A 23,033-nucleotide genomic window follows, 5' to 3' on the forward strand; every position below is an offset into this window, starting at 1 on the left:
TTGCCTTAAAGCCTTCTGAGGGACTTTTAGCCAACTGCCATAGAGGAAAAGTTGCTATTGGCTGTTTTGCACTGAATGTTTTTCATTTGCAGGAATGGACATTCTGTTTGCATATCTATGCCTTTTTCTCCACAGGAAAATGGACATTCGACATTTTACACTTTGTTTATGCTACAATGAGTAGTCAGTTTAACTAACGTTTGCAACGTTCAAGTAATGTACCCATTGGGCTGCTAAAGCCAATGTGCGTTCAAGTGTTTGCACAACTGTGATTTATTATCAGTCAGTTTGCAATTAACATTTTCATAGGCTTTGCAGGTGATAGTATGTGTTGGACCATCTTTGTATGTAAATCCTGACCGCAGGCTTACGCCTAGAACCGGAGTTCAGTCATTGTGTGGCCTCTGGAAACTGTGGGTCCTTAGGGGACCGGGGGTGTTCACTTAGATGCACCTAGATGTCATACACGGCAGGTAAAGTGTACTGTATGTATTGCATGTACCTAAATGTATTATTAATGTCGCCAAGGAAGAAGAGTTTTCGAACAAATAGTCAGGCCTTGGTGCATGTAGTGGATTACAGGACATGACACCACACCTTTCCCACATACAGTTGGTTTAAGGGCATTAGCTACCAACTGTCACATATGTTAGTATTTTGTGTATCCAGTCCAACACCAACCCAGGTGCCTGTCTCCAGGACCATGGGCGGTTTGTCCCCTATACTGCACATAGCCAGCACTTCTAAGCAAGATGGTGTATACCATCTACACCCCTACCGGCTGTAATACATCTGGACCCTCTGGAGACCATCTGCTGCTAGTCAGCGTTAGTTTTCTTCTCCCATCTGGTCCATAGCCGAGCCGTGGGCGGCTGTTTTAATTAACCCAGGGGTATGCAATATCCCTGCCAATGCGCATGTCGAAGGAGTAGTTGCGAATAAGCTCCTTGTACCATTCAGTATACCAAGAGGTAATATGCAGCGGTAGATACTGCCTGGATAGGCAAGGGTTAATGATGTTCCACCTTTGTAACTGGAGTGTGATTGGAGAGTGAAACTACATGACCAGGAGCTGGGGAGAAGTGACAGTGCTAACAGTCAGTTAGAGGAGTTAGTGCTGACAGGGAGTTAGCTGAGCTCTCACCTCATGAGCAGCTCTTAGGCCCAGCTCCTGACAGAGGAGCATATCAACTCCACACTGAGTGAGAGACAGCGTGTGCCTCACATCTCTAGTGAGCTCACACAGAAGACCCAGGACAAAGCTGCAGCTTCCAGCATTGGACACAGCTACATCCCAACCTGCATCTGCAACCAGGCTGGTGACCAACCTCCTGAGTTTCACTCTCCAAGATCACTCTCAGTAACCCGACCATTTGTACAGAATCGTTTGGCCTGCTGCTGCTGTTGGTTCGAATAAAGAACTGTAAGTTATTTTTGCACAACCTTGCCTCCGTCTGGTCCCTGCTATGGCTGTATCACCATCAAGGGCCCCCCCATCTATCATACAGGGGGTATGAACCAGTACAACAGCCTCTCCCTCATCTAATTTCTTGCACACACCACCCGCTATAGACCTGCCAGGCTGTGAAACAGCCCTCCTGTCCCCATACAAAGCACCATGACACTAGCGTGCCTAGGCCGCAACCGCCAGCCACTCCAGTATTCTGGGCCCCGGCTGCCTCCAGGCCCCAAGAGAAAAGGCTAGGCCCCGGGAGGGGGGGGGGGGGTTAATATTAAAAAAGGAACTATTAAATAAATAATTCTTTTATTGATAAGTCAATAAAACTTCTATACTGTCACTGTGACTGTGACCTTATCTAAACACACTTGTGGGTGTGAAACCCACCTTAAAAATACCGGCATCTACTGGGGATGGTAAAAAAAATTCCAGTCTAACAGTAAAAACCACAGTTAACCACAGTTACACTGAATGTGTATCATTCCTGGGGACCAGAACATCATCTGGGACTATTTGTCCTATAGCAGCCATTACTGGTACCTCTCGATACATGGCTTCCCTCACAGGGTGGATGACACTGTGCACCTCAGCTCAAATGCTACTCCAGTTTTTCTCTGCAGCAGACCAGCTCGCCCTTTATTGAAAACCAAAACTGACAGCAGGCAGCGCTCCGGAGGTGGGGCTAGCACACATGTTTGTGGGCGACTCAAGAAGCCCCAAGCTATCCAATGACGACAGTGCTGAGCTTCCAATATGACGTCACTGAGCAGCCCTATATAGGCTTTGGAGATGAAAGGTTATCTTTCAGTGCAATAAATAATTAGAGATACAGTAATACAGATAGATGAGTTTCCATGTAGTGAGATTGTCTTTGTTGGTATAATATGAGAGGCCCTTTTCTCATACAAAAAATAAGGGTATATAAATATATAGTAATACCTGCGCTGACTTTCGTATATGTAACTTTAGAAGTGATACTGGTAATTAATATATTGGGAAACATATAACTAATCTGCATGAGGAACACCAGACTTCTCAAGATCGAATAATCCACAATGCATGAATGGGCTACTTGCCAGGTGAGAAAAGATACGAAGCTACTTTCAAAAGTGCCCCATGTAAAACTATCCATTTTATCCACCCACACACTGGTGGGTGGACAACCCACCTTAAAAATACCGGCATCTATTGGGGATGGTAAAAAAATTCCAGTCTAACAGTAAAAAAACTGCCATGCCAGATACATACCAGCCTGAGGGCAGCCCTAACCACAGTTACACTGAATGTGTATCATTCCTGGGGACCAAAACATCATCTGGGACTATTTGTCCTATAGCAGCCAATACTGGTACCTCTCCTCACAGGGTGGATGACACTGTGCACCTCAGCTCAAATGCTACTCCAGTTTCTCTTCAGCAGACCAGCTCGCCCTTTATTGAAAACCAAAACTGACAGCAGGCAGTGCTCCGGAGGTGGGGCTGGCACACGTGTTTGTGGGCGACTCAAGAAGCCCCAAGCTATCCAATGACGACAGTGCTGAGCTGCCAATATGACGTCACTGAGCAGCCCTATATAGGCTTTGGAGATGAAAGGTTATCTTTCAGTGCAATAAATAATTAGAGATACAGTAATACAGATGGATGAGTTTCCATGTAGTGAGATTGTCTTTGTTGGTATAATATGAGAGGCCCTTTTCTCATACAAAAAATAAGGGTATATAAATATATAGTAATACCTGCGCTGACTTTTGTATATGTAACTTTAGAAGTGATACTGATAAGTAATGTATTGGGAAACAAATAACTAATCTGCATGAGGAACACCAGACTTCTCGAGATCGAATAATCCACAATGCATGAATGGGCTACTTGCCAGGTGAGAAAAGATACGACCATACTTTCAAAAGTGCCCCATGTAAAACTATCCATTTTATCCACCCACACACTGGTGGGTGGACAACCCGCCTCAAAAATACCGGCATCTATTGGGGATGGTAAAAAAATTCCAGTCTAACAGTAAAAAACCTGCCATGCCAGATACATATCAGCCTGAGGGCATCCCTAACCACAGTTACACTGAATGTGTATCATTTCTGGGGACCAGAACATTATCTGGGATTACTTGTCCTATAGCAGCCATTACTGGTACCTCTCCTCACATGGTGGATGACACTGTGCACCTCAGCTCAAATGCTACTCCAATTTCTATTCAGCAGACCAGCTCGCCCTTTATTGAAAACAAAAACTGACGGCAGGCAGTGCTCCGGAGGTGGGGCTGGCACACGTGTTTGTGGGCGACTCAAGAAGCCCCAAGCTATCCAATGACGACAGTGCTGAGCTACCAATATGATGTCACTGAGCAGCCCTATATAGCAGTGGTGGCGAACCTTTTAGAGACCGAGTGCCCAAACTATAACATAGACCCGCTTATTTATCGCAAAGTGCCAACACAGAAATGTAATTAGTAATTTATTCTCCCTTCTCTGTCACAGCTTTCAGTGATAACAGCACCTGTGGCACTAATATAGCAGAAAAGAGTCCCAGGTAGCACTGTCACTTTAAAATAGCTCTGTGCACAGCAAGTCCTGGGCTGTCTGGGACTGCAGGAAGATTCCTGGAGTCATCTCTGGTGATGGACTGAGTGCCCATAGAAAGGGCTCCGAGTGCCACCTCTGGCACCAGTGCCATAGCTTAGCCATCACTGCTATATAGGCTTTGGAGATGAAAGGTTATCTTTCAGTGCAATAAATAATTAGAGATACAGTAATACAGATAGATGAGTTTCCATGTAGTGAGATTGTCTTTGTTGGTATAATATGAGAGGCCCTTTTCTCATACAAAAAATAAGGGTATATAAATATATAGTAATACCTGCGCTGACTTTTGTATATGTAACTTTAGAAGTGATACTGGTAAGTAATGTATTGGGAAACATATAACTAATCTGCATGAGGAACACCAGACTTCTCGAGAGCGAATAATCCACAATGCATGAATGGGCTACTTGCCAGGTGAGAAAAGATACGACGATACTTTCAAATCTGCCCCATGTAAAACTATCCATTTTGTAAATGGAAAAAAGGCATAAGCAGTGAAGTCCCAGCCAGTGGCTTCAACTTGCTGTAATACAGAAGTACCACTGACATCACTATAGGTACAGATGGAGTAGTGGGACAAAAAAAGGCTTGCACCTAACATGTTTTCGAAAGGCTAAGGCTCTTTTCCTTATGGTAAGGCTTCCCTGAAACTGCTACTGCTGGAATTTATAGACTTCCCATATACTTCTACATCCGGATTTTTTACACTTACTGAATAGCAATCCTATATTAGGGCTAGATAACGAAAAACTCTTCTATATTCCACTCTACTGGGAAAAAAACTTGTATGTTAAAAGGTTATAGAAAGAAAAAAAGAAGGAACAATTAAATAAATAATTATTTTTATTGATAAGTTAATAAAACTCCTACTGTCACCATGTGACTGTGACCTTGTCTAAAGTGGGGGGACAACCCACCTTAAAAATACCGGCATCTATTGGGGATGGTAAAAAAATTCCAGTCTAACAGTAAAAAACCTGCCAAGCCAGATACATACCAGCCTGAGGGCAGCCCTAACCACAGTTACACTGAATGTGTATCATTTCTGGGGACCAGAACATCATCTGGGACTACTTGTCCTATAGCAGCCATTACTGGTACCTCTCCTCACAGGGTGGATGACACTGTGCACCTCAGCTCAAATGCTACTCCAGTTTCTCTTCAGCAGAGCAGCTCGCCCTTTACAGAAAACCGAAACTGACAGCAGGCAGCGCTCCGGAGGCGGGGCTGGCACACGTGCTTGTGGGCGACTCTAGAAGCCCCGAGCTATCCAATGACGACAGCGCTGAGCTGCCGATATGACGTCACTGTTCTTAAAAAAAAAAAAAAGTCATCCGACACTGAGCAGCCCTGAATGTGAATAGGTTTTGGGGACGGCCCCTCCCACGGACGTCACCGTAGCGCCCCGCCCCCTGGCCTGGCACTGGGAAAGGTATTGAAGAACGGAGAGCAGCGCGGTTCAGTATTGTTCACCGAGTAGTCGCGAAGCGTGCTGACAGCCTCCCGTGCGGACATGGAATGTGGGGAACCGGAGTTCAATATTCTGCTGGCGACCGATTCTTACAAGGTGAGGGCAGAGGGCCGGTCTAGAGGGATGCTACGCCGTGTCATAGCACGTACCTATAGGGGGTGCGGAGGGTTCATGGCCTCCTCGCCTGCATGGAAGGACCGGGGATGCAGAGCATCCTATAGCGACACCTTGCAGCTCCCCTGTGTCAGGATGAAGGTCAGGAACTGCCGGCATGATCCCTAGCAGTGATATGGTGCTCTTGGTACATGTAGTGCAGGGGGATGTGGAGCTCTACACACATGTGATCATCATCCCTCTCACCAGTTACTGGATGTGACTTCACTCTCATAGTGAAATGGAGAAGTCACTTTGTTCCCACTACTTGATGTCTTTGAGACCTTTTCATAATGTCTCTGGGTTTAAGTGGGATTTGTGTTAGTAGTGTAGTTTTCCATTTGCACTTTTGTAATATTCCAGCTGTGGAGCTGGAAAGGAGTCTGAAGTCTAAAAGAAAGATCTTATTATATTTAGCAGGTACATAGATCTTTCTGCTTTAATATCCAGGTCGCAGGCCGGCATGTTTCATCCATGGTGTGACTTTATATCTCAATGGATGAAACATCACTTCATCTCTGTGATCACAGTGGACAGAGGATGGCATTATCAATATCTATACTTAGATTGTGCCCCAAAAAGTGTAACCAACCTGCTACTACTTATAAACAATCTATACAAATAAATAGTATACAGGTACAAATAAACTTGCTTTAAAAGTCATATAAAAAATGTGAAAACCTTTATTTAAGAAGTCAATCTAATTCAAACCATCAAAAAAGATTCACCCCTTCATCCTCCTAGATTGTAAGCTCTTGCAATCAGAGCCCTCACTCCTATTGTTCCATATGAATGTTTGTACTCTGTAATGTAATATTATATTTACGTCCCCTATGATTTGTAAAGCACTACAGAATTTGATGGAGTTATATAAATAAAGATTATTATTATTATATGTCTATAAACCTAAACCACAACACTGTGCTGGTTTGACCTCCATCCTAACTACACACACAGTCATGTAGCAAAAAGTAATGCTATTCAATTCGCAAGATATAATAAAACCATCAATTGACTCCAAAAACCAATTACCCTCCAGGGTGTAACATAGCCACACAGAGATGGTAGAAAGGTCTATACCAACCACCACAGCGGTCGGGGTGCTGTGGTGGTGGTCTGTATACATCTTTCCCCCATCTCTGTGTGGGTATAGAACACACTGGTGGGTAAATGTTCGTATGTTAGTCCCATGATATTTTTATTACACATTGTGAATTTACCAGTATTACTTTTTGCTAATCGGTGTGTACGGTACTTGGAATGGAGGTGAGGCAACCACAATGCCGTGTTTTATGTTTAGAGATGTCTTTTATCTTTAATTGTATTGACTTATTGAATAAAGGTTTTGTAATTTTTTTTTAAATAATACCTTCGTAGCATATATTCCTATTGGTATAGAGGATGGCATTAATCTATAATGTATTGCTTGACTACATGTTTATTCTATAAAAAGGTTGTTTTTGCTTGTCAAGTTCTTTGTTGGGCTCTTTCACATTTGCAGCATGGGTGCAAGTGGTTCATGACAGGTCACTTAACATGCTTTTTTACAATGGAATAACATACCTGAAATGTGACACAGGACACTTTAGATGTCAATAAATGGGATCCTGATTTACAATTTAACCCTCAGTATCAACTCAGTGGCACCCCTTTTTGACCAGCTAATTAATGGGGCTGCATATCTGGTCTTAAATAATAGTTGGAGTTAACTACCCGTATCCTTGCCAATCAGTTGGTTCCAGCAAACCATTCTATGTGTAGTGACTGGCTCTTGGATCCTCAGATGAGCTCCTTTTCCTTAAAAAAAAGTAGTCAGCTATAGATCACTGACTGCCTGCTATATAGAGAATAAAGCTGTACTTCCAGCTTTGGTCTCCTTGTGCTAGAATCATTGGACCCCAAATTATATTGATGTCCTATGTTAAATATCTACACCCCCTTCAAATAGCTGATCAGCGCTGGTTTGAATGTTTAACCCCCAGAAATCTAATATTGGTGACTATGTGTAACACATTATTATGTTCAACTGTTGTCAAGGCAAGTAAAGATCCACAGTCCAGCAGTACACATATTTACTTATATGTACATGCATGTTAAGAAGGGTGTGATCTCACAAAGTGATCAACAACCTAGAGAACCTGACAGAGGCATGGAAACTCAATGTGTGGCAGAGAATGTGTGACACTGCATGTATTAGTAGTAGTGGTTATTGGTGATGGCCCTGATTTACAACCCTATTCCTATGCTTTAAAATGCATTGCAACCTTATATTAATAGTGTACACTTCCTCGTTCTCTAATGGACATGTGGCTTCTTGCCTGCTATATGGAGTTAGATTCCCAGTTGTACTTTCCCTTCTGTTTATAGTACTGCAGTGTCATGTAGTCTTTGGAATCTTAGTCCAGGGCATAGTGCTTCACCAAGGTCAGTGTTAGAATAGCATTTACATGACTCTCCATGAGCAGCACTTCCTGCACACAGGGCAGGTCTCTTGTTCTAAAACTGTCCCATTGACCCTGTACTGCACCTATGTAGTATTTCTCCTGACTTTAAGTGTCACGGTGTCCTTTGAGCATACATGCTGCTGAAAGGCTGCTCAATGAAGGTGACCCCAAGCTTTCTTTATGTGGCCTTTGATTCAAGGTTTACAGTAGCAGAGGAGACTTGATTATCATGAGATAATGTTCTGAAAGGCCTCCCATAGTTGAAATTATTAGTATGTAATCAAATTAGGGCTAATTCACAGTGTGTGCTTTGTTTGAAAATTGAAAATGGTTAAAGAGGCCATATTCGCAGACGACTTTATCTATCATGCAACCCAAGCAACTGCAAGATCATGGTGGCTCACACTGATGTCCTCAGGATGCCAATAGAATTTAAAGCTATTGCAGGTCAGGTAGCAATAGATTCCATACACTGCTATTCAGAGCAAATCTATCCATTAGAGGACCCTCAAACATAACATTGCTATGCATTGTACCAAATGCATCCTTGCCCACACACTCCTTTTTAGAGGACATTTCATATTGAATCGGTAATGTCGTCATCATTCAGATCAAGTTTTTTTCATTGACTGTGAAATAGGCACCAGTTAGGGCTCATTCAATTCTGTGTCCACAATAAACACATCCATTTTCTGTCAATTTTGTGTTTGTATTCTATCTCAAGTTTGTTTTTTTTGTTTTTTTTTTGTATACTCATTGACTTCTGTGGAAGCCAGTGAACTGCAAAAGCGGTCTTTGTATTGTATACTTACCATACATGACCACAAGTATTTATAATATGGACTTATAATAAAAAAGAACATTTTCTTTTTATAAAGAGCTGTCTGTGGCTTTCTTTTTTGTTGCATGAATAAAATAGTGCATAATTCAATATTTTTGAGAAGACTGCAGTCAGTAAGGAAAAAAGGACATAGTCACATAGACAATAAAGGGTCAGTATTCTATCCATGGAATCACAAATAACATGCTGAAGCAAAAAACTGATGTGTGAATAAGTCCTTATTTTGGTCTGTTTTGAGTAGCCATTTAGAATATTGTAATTGAAGGTTTTTTTTTTTTCTATTTTACACTCTTGACTGAGTCCTCTATAACAGCTCCAGTTAGAAGGGGTAAGAAATATACAGCACATAATGCTTAGTCATCAAGTGTTGTCATCACCATGAAGTTCCTTTATTATTGCTTCATCCTTTCAAATTGGTTCATTTTTGCTAGAGGCATTAGTTACTTCACATACACTAATCTTAAATATGCAAACAACTAGAAAAGTCTTTTAAAATACCAGTTAAGCATGTTCAGTGAGAATGCAAAGTTTCTATATCCGATCTTGTAATTGTTTTATTTGTTTGCATTGGATAGATAAGAACTTTGCTATTTAATCGAATTGCATGAGAATTTACATACCGTAAGTTAGAGTGCTGCAAGATACTTGTAATTTACATTTCAACTAAAGTACAAACTTACGATTACAAAAAGAAAGAGAAGGTGGCTTTAAGAAAATCGACTTCACCGATGGGGGTGAAGATTTTAGTAGGCAGCAGGAGGGGAGCGATGATAGAGCAGAGAGGTGGTAGGGAGAAATACTAGATGAAGCCTAAAGGGGCTGTGGTTATGTCCCACAGAGCTCTTTTGCTTGAGTTAAATAAATGTCAAAGTAAATTTTTAATATGTAGTAGTCCAAATCCCATATAAACATATGGCTGTATTTACCTTCCTTTAAAAAGCTTCATACAAGAACAAGAAGCTAGTTAAGGGTACATCCATCCGCAGTCGGGCGGGCATACCACTGTGTACCGCATGGCACCATACTGCCGCCGGGCCACCATTGCCGTCTATGGGGATGCATATGTGGCTGCAATTTTGCGGTCGCATATACATCCACCCGACAGCCATGTGACTGTACCCTTACTTTAAGCAAAGGGTAAGAATTTTACCTTGCAGAGTAAATTCAACTAAGGTAGTTTTCAGAATCAGAAATAAGTATTGGTCCACAGGAGGCAAGGTTTAAAAAAAAAAATAAAATAGAATTTTTCATTCCACCATATATACTCGTGTATAAGCCAAGTTTTTCAGCACAAAAAAAAATGTGTTGAAAAACCTCACCTCTGCTTATACACGAGACGATAAAAAAACAACTTACATACTCGACCTCCAGAGGCCTGATGGTCGGCGTGGCTCCCGATGTTCGGCGCATTTTCCGGCGGCTCCTCTTCTCTCTTCCCCGCGGCACCTCTTCTCTCTGTTTTAACAGCAGGCAGATACGTGCCCATGCGATCTGCCAGCCGACGCACAATATGATGCATCATAGTGCACCAGCCGGCAGATGACCTGGACGTATCTGCCGTCTGTAACCAGAGAGAAGGGGGAAGACCAGCCGCGGGGAACGGAGCATCAGGGAGCGGCGAAGATCATCGGAACCGCAGAAGGTGAGTATGGTAGGTTTTTTTTTATGTGCTTGGCAAATGGGGCTGGCTGTATACTGGGAGGCTGAGACCAACGTATTTTCAACCCTCGGCTTATACTCGAGTCAATAGGTTTTCCCAGTTTTTGGTGGTAAAACTAGGGGCTTTAGCTTATACTCTGGTCGGCTTATACTCGAGTATATATGGTATTTTAGATCTGTGTCCCTTTAAGCTAGTCTCTGTTTTTACACAGGGGACACAGTGATAATTCCATGTTAATGGCACATGATCAGTAAATCCAACAAATGTCCTCTCATTAACATCTAATTTCTTTTATGTAATTTAGTTTTTGACACCGATCAGATGCAGTTCTTTCCATTGTACCTTACCTTGTCTCCATAACTGAAGCAAAAAAAAAAAAACTGATAAAAACTGATTTGTGAACTGGCTCTTAAATTCACCTCTGCTGATTCAAGGGGAATTTCCATTACTGATATGTGTACAATATGTCTGTGACGGAAATACCCCTATACATGCATCATAAATGTGTTAGAAATTCCCCTTGGCAGATGTAGTAAAGGATTGTGAAATAATTCAGTTCCATTTTCTTTCTTTATGGCTTCCTAGAACAAAGCTTATAATCCACAAACTTTGACTTGCACCATAGACGCTTTAGATTGTGTTTGCAGAAGTTACTGGGGCGTATACAAGCCACTCTCCAGTATCCTCTGCAGTTAATTTACATATTACTAAAAGAAAGTTTTTTAACACGTTTGGTTATGTTCCCGGATTATTAAATTACAGATTAGGGCAGAGGCAGGCAGAAGGAATCTACCATCAGATGTACTTCCTTTTATGATGTTACTGGTGTGAAGCGGGCATTTTTAGATGAGGAGCGCTTGAATTCAGTGCTGGGCACATCAAAGCTGATTTTTCCAGATAATGCCAACGTTCTGGGCCATTAAAGAAACATGAACTAGAAGGTTGTTCACCTGTTTGACAAAATACTGGTAGTATGAGGACTGATTTTTTTTTCCCAGATCGATTGACTTCTTTGGAGGTCTACATGAAAACGCCCATCACTGATGGGAGTTATTAATATATTTGAAAAGGACACATGGATAAGCAAGGGTGGGGCGGATAAACTGCTTCTCCATAGCCACTCCCAGGAGAGGTACTATATAACAGATAATTTTTTTTTCTGGAAAACCTTTTTTTTTTTTTTTATACAAAAACGCTTTTGGCAGTGTATATACTACGCTCTGTGCGGAAGTGCTAAAAATGAGTCTCCTGGTGGCAGGTTCCCTTTAAGCTGAAAGTTGGCCCAAAATCCAGAAAAACAGTTCATAGAATAAGGAAGCAAATCAACAATCTACATTACATGTCGCCTAGCACAAAGGCAGCATGTAAGCATATTCCTTGCTGACTAAGTTAATATAACATCCCCATTCTTGTGAATCATCCTCATTCTGTACAAGGTTTCATGTTGTCTAAGAAAACACTTGATTTAGAAGAAAAAGAAACTGAAAGTACACAAAGTACTGGGAAAGGCTTGTGAAAAGTCTCTCCACTCCCTGGAATTTGTTTCCATTTTTAACATTGTAGTTGCCTTTAAGCTTCATGGTGTGTTGATTATAACAATGCATGGTTTACAAAATTGTAGTAATAGGTATGCATTTACTTTATCTACTCATTATATTCTTTTGTATGTTTCTATACAAATTAAGGAGAAGATCTTTGGCCTTTCTAGTCTCTACCACTCATTTTCAAGAATTAAAGTGTTGTAGGTGCTGTGAATTGTGGTAATAGCTTTAAATTCTTTATACCCAAAAAGTCAAAATTAAAATTTTATTTTTACAAATATCAGTACCACTACTGTAATTCTACTGCCTGTTTTGGAATTGGTAAATGCTAGCAAATTTGGGTACAAATTGTGGTTGTCCACTATCAATAACATAACGTTATAGAGGACCCTTTATGTATCCTCGTATGTCCATATTCATTGGGGATAAGTATTTGCTAAACTACAAAGATGCTTTTGGTTCAAATGTATGGTACTTTTGTAATTTGCGTGTAATTGTAATGAATTTTTGCTTTTATTCAAATATAAATATTTTACGTTAAGTGGTGTTACCAGTGCCCCCCCCCTCCTCCTGTGCTGGGGTGCACGGTGTTATTAAAGCCCGCCTGCGCTGTAGCTTCACAGGCTGTTGCTCTGTGCAGGAGCACTTCTCACCCTCCCACTCTCCTGCTCAGCACTTTTTCCCTCTATCTGCCTGATATAACGTTTCTGCAGCAGAGGAGGTTTCGGCACACAGGGGAGGTGATCCTGCACAGTGTAACAAACCGCATATGAAGCTATCACAACAGATCACTTCCCCCTCCCCTGTGTTATGAAACCTCCTCTACTGCAGGAACATTACATCAGGCAGAGAGAGGGGAAAAGTGCCGAGTGGGAGGGTAAGAACTGCTCCTGCACAGCGCAAAGCCTGTGAAGCTACAGCACAGAGGGGCTCTAGTAACACCATGCAGAGCACTTCATCATTCGCATCATTAAAGTGGATTTTAGAAGGATAAAAAATATAAGAATATTGCCCCAGTCACATTTATCATGCTTGAGTTTCATGGTAAATTTCCTTTAAAGGGAAATAAATGGTAAACTGTAAACTGTTTCAGAGTAGCATTAAATTGAGAAGAGAAAACATCTCTGCTCACTCTTACTCAGCAAGTCTTGATATAACTGCATTATGATCTTAAAGTACAAATGTTGACATATGAAAATGCCTGCTTCTAAAAAATATACTACATTAGCAAATACAACTACAGATGATTAAATGAAGAATAACAGACTGGTAGATATGTATAAAATAGAAGTACCACTTTTTCAAGACTAGGGAATATTTTTCATGCTTTACTATAGAAACTATGACTAACTTTGCATAATATATCCATAGAGATATGAAAATAAAATTATAGCCATGCAGGAAAAGTGGTGGTGTGGAAGTAGACTAGGAGAATACCCAGCTGCCAGCTTTGTCATTACAAAGCAGTTTGCCATTCAGAACTAATGTGTTTGTAAGAACCTACATACATATCCAGTCACTTCACTTAATGAATAGATTTCGATCATGCGAATGTATGGAGGTCAGCATCAGCAATTTTGAATAAAATGTTGTTTTAGAAGCTTAAGTTGTCAGAAACCGACTGCCCACCTGTGGATGGTGCTGGGAAATAAACTAAGACTTCCTTTCTCTGCTTACCTCAATTATAGAGGTTGTTCAGTTTCAATAAATGAAAATTATGTAATATACTTTCTGTATCAATTCCTCATAGTTTTCTAGATCTCGAATTACACTTTAGGGCTAAAAAGTGAATGTGAATCCTGGACTCTGGGTTGACCGGACTGAACACTGCCAGGGATGAAACTACAAGCATTATAGTTGTATATGATGCAAGGAGACTTTGCTATTGTTCCAAGTTTTTGCTGTGACTCCATGCATCATATGATGCTTGTAGTCCCATTCCTGGTGCATAGTTCGGCCACCATGGAAATTTGTATTTGGCATTAATGTATAGATTCCTTCTACGTGCAATGCCAGTGTTAATCTGCCCCCATTACAACACTGGCACAGAGGCCAGAGATACAGGTTACGTAATGCCTATATCATAAAACACAATGCTTAGCCATTTGAAGGATCTTACAGCACTTCGTATGTACAAAGCAGTTGGAATATTGCAGAAAGCTGTATCACTGAATTTTTGGTATGGTTTTTATATATACCGGTCAGATATCTTGGACACCTCTTATATTTTATAATTGTTAAATAGAATAATTCGAGTGGTATGGGGTCTCGGCAGCTGATGGCTTTGTTCTATGTGTAGTGGTCCGATCATGTTTCTGTCAATGAGTGCTCATTCATTTAGGGTACTTTTTTGAAGGTAGTCTACAAGCACTACACATAAAATATATTAAGGGGAATTAAGATTGGCAAATCGTGGGCAAATCGTTATATTCCCCTCACTGGTATTATATGACCACTTTCAAAAAAGAAAGTTCTTCTTTTTGCATATTATTGCTGTACAGGGTGTCAAATCTAGGTTGTGATGGACATCATAAAAACTAAACAATGGGAGACTCTACCATTTGCATAAAATGTAATCATACATAGTATCTTATCATAATTAATAGTTTTTTTGTTTTTGCCAGGTTACACATTACAAACAATACCCACCAAATACAAGCAAAGTTTATTCTTACTTTGAGTGCCGGGAAAAGAAGACAGAAGACTCCAAGTTCAGGAAGGTGAAATATGAAGAAACCGTCTTTTATGGTTTGCAGTACATTCTAAAAAAGTATTTAAAAGGTATGGATGCTGGCTGACACAGTTTATACTGTATATTATAAAACATGTTTTGTTTTTGTTTTTTTCTAAGTATCTCTGTTCCGCTCTGGATTTCTCTACATGGCTATCGCATATAAAATAATATTGAACTAAGAAACCCGATATCACAGAACCTACCCATGTGTTGCTTAATATTTTAGTAGGCTGCCCATTCTCAATAAACACATTAGTGAGTAAACAAACGTGTATATCTCGTGTTACACCTGTTAATTACTAAGAAGGAATGAGGGCTTGTCCTAACACACCTATTATCTGAGAATAGTAGCCCATACTGAAAAAACTTTCCTTATTAGATTATAATTGCAAACGTGTTTATAGTTTATATGCACTATCTGGGGTTCATGAAGTGGTCACATTCATGAAATTGCAACTCTTTATTCCCTTAAAGGGGTTATCCGGGTTTAAAAATTTTTTTTATGGCCGGGCTGGGGAGGGCTATTTAAACATAATAAACATGTACTTACCTACTCCGGTGCTGCCGATGTCCCGCGCCGCGGCCCGTCTTCTCCGTGCGCCGGTTTCAGTACAAGGGCGCACAGGGAGCTTCCGGCCGGCCGGAAGCTCCCATGCGCACCATCTCCCAGCGCTTACAACGCTGAGAGATAGGGACGGATGGGAGGAGCCATCCACAACGCGGACCGGAAGCTCCCTGTGCGCGGCTTCCGTGCCCCTGTTTGTTTACAGAGGCACGGATCGAAGTGACCGCGGCGCGGGACATTGGCGGCGCCGGAGGAGGTAAGTCTATGTTTATTATGTTTAACTATCCCTCCCCAGCCCGGCCATAAAAAAAATTTTAAACCCGGATAACCCCTAGAGACTTGGCCTTTTTTTAGTTTTTTCACTTTTTCACTCACCAACTTCAAAAATCTAACTTTTTTATTTTTCCACATAAAGAGCTGTGTTATGGCTTATTTTCTGTGTAACAAATTGCACTTTATAGTGACTGTATTTTATATTCCATGGCGTGTACTGGGAAGCGGGGAAAAAATTCCAAATGCAGTGAAAATGGTGAAAAACCACATTTGCAACGTATTCTTGTGGGCTTGGAGTTTACAGCTTTCACTCTGCGTCCCAAATGACATGTCTACTTTATTCTTTGGGTCGGTACGATCACGTGGATACCAAATTTGTAAAGGTTTTATAATGTTTTCATACATTTAAAAAAAATTAAAACCTCCTGTACAAAATATATATTTTTTTTTTATTTCGCCATCTTCTGGCGCCAATACATTTTTCATACTTTGGTGTACGGAGCTGTGGGTGGTGTCATTTTTTGCGAATTTTGATGGCGTTTCATTACATTTTTCAAGATGGCAAAAAAATTCCATTTTCGACTTTGGACGCTATTTTCCGTTACGGGGTTAAACGCAGTAAAAAAACCGTTATTATATTTTGATCGGGCATTTTCGGATGCGGCGATACCTGATGTGTTTATGATTTTTACTGTTTTTTTATATTTATATCAGTTCTAGGGAAAGGGGGGTGATTTGAATTTTTAGTTGTGTTTTTTTTTTTAACTTTTTTTATTTTTACTTTTACTATTTTTCTGACTCCCTAGGGTACTCTAACCCTAGGTAGTCTGATTCATCCTATCATATACTGCCATACTACTGTATGGCAGTATATGTGGTTTTTACTCCCCATTCATTACAATGTGCAATTAGAGAACAATGCAGCATGCCAATATGTTAAGTTGGATAGTAAAGTGATTCTCTAACTAGGCAAAGATGACTGATGAAATTATACCAGGTTAGTATGGAAAAATGTAGCATGCCTTTCATGCCAGTTTTTGACCTTTTTTGTCTGTGTGCTCCTGAAAAAATAATAAAAGTAAAAATTTAATGTAGTGGCCCACTGATTCACTACAATTGCAATTACACTACTTGGGTCTCTTTTCCTACTCATTTCTCTGTGCCTTCTGTCTGTTCCCTCTTTCCCTGCAGTGAACAGTTAATCTTGAAGGGGTTGTCCGAGACCCTAATAAATACATACCATACATAACTTGAGTATAAACCGAGTTTTTCAGCACAAAAAATGTGCAGAAAAACCCTTACTCAGCTTATACTCAAGTCTATGAAAAAAAACCCCTCTGTACTCACCTTTCCAATACCCCCCACAGGTCATCAGCTCCGTCTTCAGGTTCCTGTGCACTGTGTCATACACAGCATGACGTCAGCCGCTTGCCGATATCGTAGTGTGTGTGCTCTGCCATCGGCACACATTGATGTCAGCAAGTGGCTGACTTCGTGGTGTATGCGACGGCACCCCGTGTGGACCCGAAGAAGGATCTGGAGCTGAAGACAGAAGATGATTTGTGCAGGGGTGTCGGAAAGGTGAGCAAAGAATTTTTTTTTTTGGCTGCTGGCTATATACTGGGGTGAGGGGGCAGGTTGCTGGCTATATACTGTGGGGGGGAGCAGGCGGCTGGCTATATACTGTGGGGGAGAGCAGGCGGCTGGCTATATACTGTGGGGGGGAGCAGGCGGCTGGCTATATACTGTGGGGGGGAGCAGGCGGCTGGCTATATAGTGTGTGGGGGGGAGCAGGCGGCTGGCTATAGTGTGTGGGGGGGGAGCAGGCGGCTGGCTATAGTGTGTGGGGGGGGAGCAGGCGGCTGGCTATATAGTGTGTGGGGGGGGAGCAGGCGGCTGGCTATATAGTGTGTGGGGGGGGAGCAGGCGGCTGGCTATATACTGTGGGGGGGGGTGCAGGCGGCTGGCTATATACTGTGGGGGGGGAGCAGGCGGCTGGCTATATACTGTGGGGGGGAGCAGGCGGCTGGCTATATACTGTGGGGGGGGGGTTCAGGCGGCTGGCTATATAGTGTGTGTGGGGGGGGTGCAGGCGGCTGGCTATATAGTGTGTGTGGGGGGGGTGCAGGCGGCTGGCTATATAGTGTGTGTGGGGGGGGTGCAGGCGGCTGGCTATATACTGTGGGGGGGGAGCAGGCGGCTGGCTATATACTGTGGGGGGGAGCAGGCGGCTGGCTATATACTGTGGGGGGGGAGCAGGCGGCTGGCTATATACTGTGGGGGGGGGTTCAGGCGGCTGGCTATATAGTGTGTGTGGGGGGGAGCAGGCGGCTGGCTATATACTGTGGGGGGGGTGCAGGCGGCTGGCTATATACTGTGGGGGGGGGAGCAGGCGGCTGGCTATATACTGTGGGGGGGAGAGCAGGCGGCTGGCTATATACTGTGGGGGGGGAGAGCAGGCGGCTAGCTATATACTGTGGGGGGGAGAGCAGGCGGCTGGCTATATACTGTGGGGGGGAGAGCAGGCGGCTGGCTATATACTGTGGGGGGGGAGCAGGCGGCTGGCTATATACTGTGGGGGGGGGTTCAGGCGGCTGGCTATATACTGGGGGGGGGGGGTTCAGGCGGCTGGCTGGAGGCTGTGACCAATGCATTTCCCACCCTAGGCTTGTACTCAATGTCAATAGGTTTTTAGTTTTTTTGTGTTAAAAAAAAACTCTGGTCAGCTGATACTTGAGTATACACAGTATGGGGTCGTGGGGGGGGGCTGCTTAAAAAAATTAACATGTACTTATGGTGTCCTGCGCCGCCGTCTCTCCGGTTCATCCCCTGTAAACAAACAAGGGCACAGAAGCTGTGCTTTGAACAGCTTCCTGCTGGCTGAGGTCGCCGGCCTTGTCCACCTGTCCACATATCTCAGCACCTGATAAAGCAATGTGAATGTTGTCGGGTAGGCGTGACCGGCTGGACGGAAACTGTCCTCAGCGCAGCTTCTGTGCCCCTGTAAACAAACAGGAGTATGGACCAGGGAGTACGGACACTGGGAGGGATCATGAAGGTACAAGTTTATTTATTTAAGCAGCCCTCCAGCAGCCACCAATATATTTTTATTAGGGTCTCAGACAACCCCTTTAAGTCCTATACACAGCTTTGAAATAAGGCTCATTTGATAGTTCAGCTCTTTAAGGAGTTTTAGAAAGAGCGTTTTGTGGTTATCATTTTTAATATGTTTGCATTTTTTTCTTTGTAACAGGAAAAGTGGTGACCAAAGCGAAAATTCAGGAAGCCAAAGAGGTATATAGAGAGCACTTTCAGGATGATGTCTTCAATGAGCCTGGCTGGAATTACATCCTTGAGGTAAGTCGTGGTTTTGGCTTTTCACCATTTTTTTATCTGATGTACATTGTTCCTTCTGGGTGGTTATCATTACAGACTGCATTGTATATATTGTAGTTAAAGGGGACCTCCTTTTCATATAGACAGGATACAGAAGCCCATTACAGCTGCATTGCAAACATGCCTTTCTGCTTTCTCTAAGCATTTGCATTACAATATAATTGTGTGTTATAACTTGCCTTGCACCCTGACAGAATCCTTTGTTTAGTCCTAGGGATTGGGCTTTGGATGCAATGTGATTTGTCTTTGCTGCAAACTGCTCAGCTCTTGGCCCCCACCTTTGTGTTCCTTTACAGCTCCTCCCTCCTGCTCCTTTACAGGTCACAGCCTGGTGAGCTGACATCAGTGGGAGAGGGAGGAGCTTTACAGGAGCACAAAGGTGTGGGGGAGAAGAGCTGGGCAGCCTGCAGCACAGACAAGTCACATACACAGAGGATTCTGTCAGGGTGCAAGTTATAACACACAAAATATATGCAGAAAGGCATATTTGCAATGCAGCTGTAATAGGCTCTTTCAACCTGTCTTTAGTAAAGGTTCCCTTTAATGTGCCAAACTGGCCCTGCCCACTCCCCAACCACTTAATGTGCAGGTGGCATAGGGTGGAATTGTGTGTTTTGTTCTTGTAGCTTGTACCAGGGGTGAACCAAGAATTTCTGCTGCACGAGGCGAGGCCTAGAGAGAGTACTAGTAAAATTATAACTTGTGACCAAGTCACACTGCAGTAGTAACTTGTGTGTTTATGTATATATATGTGGCCGGAAGGTGGGCATAAATAGAATCTGCACTGTAATTTGCAATGCAGGCAATCGGCAGACTCCTAGTGTGGTGCACAAGCCCACAGGAAATAATGGGGCTGTGGGCCGCAGAATAAACTAAATAATCTCACGGCCCTATTACCCTGTTAAGTTCAATCGCAACTGAACTTCATAGAAATTATTGGAGCTGAATTGCAATACTGGCCCAAACTACGGTTAGGAGTTGACTTTTTTTTGGAAGAAAGTAGCTATGTTTTTGAACCTTTGGACAACCCCTTCAAGTCTGTTCTTTATTTCTCTATTGAGATGCTCTATTAATCTCCATGGTGAAAGTTACAGGAACCTTCACCACATGCAATGTGGTTCTGTGATCTGTTTTAGGAAACTGGCATTTAAACTCTGTGCTCTCTGTAGGATTGGAATTTTTCAGCTCTGCATTCTGGAGTTGGAACACAATGTGAAGGGCAGATGAATGTTTATAATTTTTCTGTGTCATTGCATGGTATTATATTGTAACCATTTCATTACCTATTTTTGCATTTTAGAAATATGATGGCCATCTGCCAATTGAAGTAAAGGCTGTGCCTGAAGGCAGTGTGATCCCCAGAGGGAATGTATTGTTTACTGTAGAAAATACAGATCCTGAATGCTACTGGCTTACAAACTGGATTGAGGTTTGTTTTCATAATATAGTTAATGCTCTCTTTATATAAAAATTTAGTTTGCTTATTTTTCTTTTGCTTGCTTTAGTTTGTTGATTCATTCATTTTGATCAATGTGTACACTAAATGTAAGTGTCAGCTGACAAATTTTTTAGCAGGTTAACACATTACAAAAGTTTTTTTTTCTTATTGCCCATGATGGGCAAAATAAAGTAACTGTCTTGAGATGAGGCATTTTAATGAAGGCAAACTGAAATAATGTTCCCATGGGGCCACATACGAAATTGAAATGGTTTTAGTGCCAGGCTAATATACTTAACTCTGTTCTACTCTAACTAATGCCCCCTCTTATTTTACCCTCTTTTTTTTATAATGCTTCCTCCATTATGCCCCCACTTGTAGTGCCACATCTCCTAATGCCCCCTTTTATAATGCTCCCTCCATTATGCCTCAGTTAATAGTACCCCCTCTCATTCTGCCTCCTTTACAGTGCACCCTATTCCATCCTCCCTTCTTATGGCAGTTCCTTCTATTTTGGTTTCTCCAGTCTTCTTTCTTGCAGTGCAGAGCTGTGCATAGTGGCAGAATAGGGATTACTTGCTGTATTACTCCCTGCTCTGCCACTGCACAAGCAGTCAGTGGCAGTAGTGCACAAGCCAGGAGCACGACTCCTGCATCTGGCTTATGCACTGCCACGGTCCCTGCTAAGTGTCTTTGACCAGCCAACGTGACTTGAATCTGGCGGGTGGTCCTGCGGGCTGTTCAAAAATCCTCAGTGGGCCATAAAAATTTGGACAAAGTCAATCCATCACCATTTAGGTTCAGAGACAGAGGTTGTATGTACTTTTTCAAAGTGTCTTCTGCAGCTCCTTATACTTGCTTCCTTGAAATGATGGGCTAGAGGGGTTCCCCTTTAAATGAAGCCTACCATCGGGAACACACTGAGTTATTCCTGATGGCAGATAGCTTTCTATTAAGTCCTACTGCTTATGCGTGGTGAAGACTTTGGAGGCTACAGGGGTGTGGTATAGCCTTAGTAGCCTGGCCAAGCACAGGAGGCTATGTGTTTTAGCTGGTTTTAATCTGTTTCACAGCTACTTACACTTCTAGAAATTAAGATAAATATGTTCAAAGCAGCCAAACACATGGTAAACATTCAAAAACGCATGCATTTAAAAAACTTATCAGTTTTTAAACGGACTGAAAACCCATACCTTAAAATGGTCCTAGAACGCGGTATGTGGCAACATCCTCGGCATTAAGGAACTGAAAATATTTACATTTCATCTAAAGGAAAAGTATTAAAATGTACAATTTCAAGTCACACCTTGAGTACTAATTTAGCTTCTGTAGGATTGCAACTGTTTTATATTTTGGGCATCTTTTAGTCATATAATTTTTTTAAAAGATTTTTTTTTTTCAAATGTATTTTTAATCTATAACCATCTTCTATGATTGTTGTTCTGTTTTTATACAGACCATCCTTGTGCAAACATGGTACCCAATCACTGTTGCAACTAACTCCAGAGAACAGAAGAAAATACTTGCAAAATATTTATTGGAAACATCTGGCAGTTTAACAGGTCTGGAGTATAAATTACATGACTTTGGCTACCGAGGGGTTTCTTCGCAAGAGGTAATTTTTCACAATGTCAAATTCAATTTACTTTTACAGATAGAGTGCAAATAAATAGGGGGAGCAGCAAACAATCAAACTTTGAAAGCAAGGCTTAGCACCCAGACAACAGTTCGTCAACCAAAAAAATGGGAGAATGGCAGAACTCCAAAAATTCTGGTGAAAACAAATTTAAGTATTTTTATTTTCATGTTTCAGCCCCTAAACACTTGGGCCTTTCTTACCGGTTCCGCTGCTGCGCGATCCTCTCCTGTGTGCCGGGTCCGTGCCTTCTGGCAGGACCCGGCTGTAACGCACTGAGCATGCGCATCTGTATTACACTGTGTAATGTGAAGAAGAGCTTGAATAAGTGATCAGTGGATCACTTGTTCAAGCTAACCTGTCAAAGTATATAAAAAATGTTAAAAACATTACATAAAATAATTTTTTTTTTAAAAATTAAATAAAGTTAAAGTCCCCTAAACACAAATATTCCCTATACACATGCAATAAAGTGAAAAAAACCACAAAATCGCAAAAAAAACCCCCCACATATTTGGTATCGCTGCGTCTGAAACAATCTGTACAATAACTCAGAAACATTATTGGATACGCTCAGTGAACGCCGTAAAAATAAAACCTGAAAAACACGCCAAAAAAGTACATTTTTCATAAAATCTCTACCCAAAAATGTTCTAAAAAGTGATCAAAAAAAGTTATGTGCGCCAAAATGGTACCACTGAAAATAACAACTCAACTGGTAAAAAATAAGCCCTAAACTAGCTCTGTCAACCGAAAAATATTAAAGTTACGTCTCCGAAAAGATGGCGATGCAAAAACAAATGAGATTTCCTCTATATTAGTTTTT

At 41.9% G+C, this 23,033-nt stretch overlaps 1 protein-coding gene across 1 annotated transcript in view; it reads left to right on the plus strand.

Annotated features, from left to right (window-relative positions):
• Nucleotides 1–5,413: 5,413 nt before the first annotated feature.
• NAMPT (nicotinamide phosphoribosyltransferase) overlaps nucleotides 5,414–23,033 on the plus strand; it is a 34,949-nt gene continuing 17,329 nt past the window's right edge. Inside the window, exons 1-5 of the mRNA XM_072147173.1 lie at nucleotides 5,414–5,622; nucleotides 14,790–14,946; nucleotides 18,991–19,094; nucleotides 20,434–20,562; nucleotides 22,028–22,186. Coding sequence (XP_072003274.1) covers nucleotides 5,569–5,622; nucleotides 14,790–14,946; nucleotides 18,991–19,094; nucleotides 20,434–20,562; nucleotides 22,028–22,186 — 603 coding nt within the window. The 5' untranslated portion in view covers nucleotides 5,414–5,568. The remainder of the gene's footprint in view (nucleotides 5,623–14,789; nucleotides 14,947–18,990; nucleotides 19,095–20,433; nucleotides 20,563–22,027; nucleotides 22,187–23,033) is intronic.

Source organism: Engystomops pustulosus, chromosome 4 (assembly GCF_040894005.1).
Source record: "Engystomops pustulosus chromosome 4, aEngPut4.maternal, whole genome shotgun sequence".
Lineage (NCBI taxonomy): Eukaryota > Metazoa > Chordata > Amphibia > Anura > Leptodactylidae > Engystomops > Engystomops pustulosus.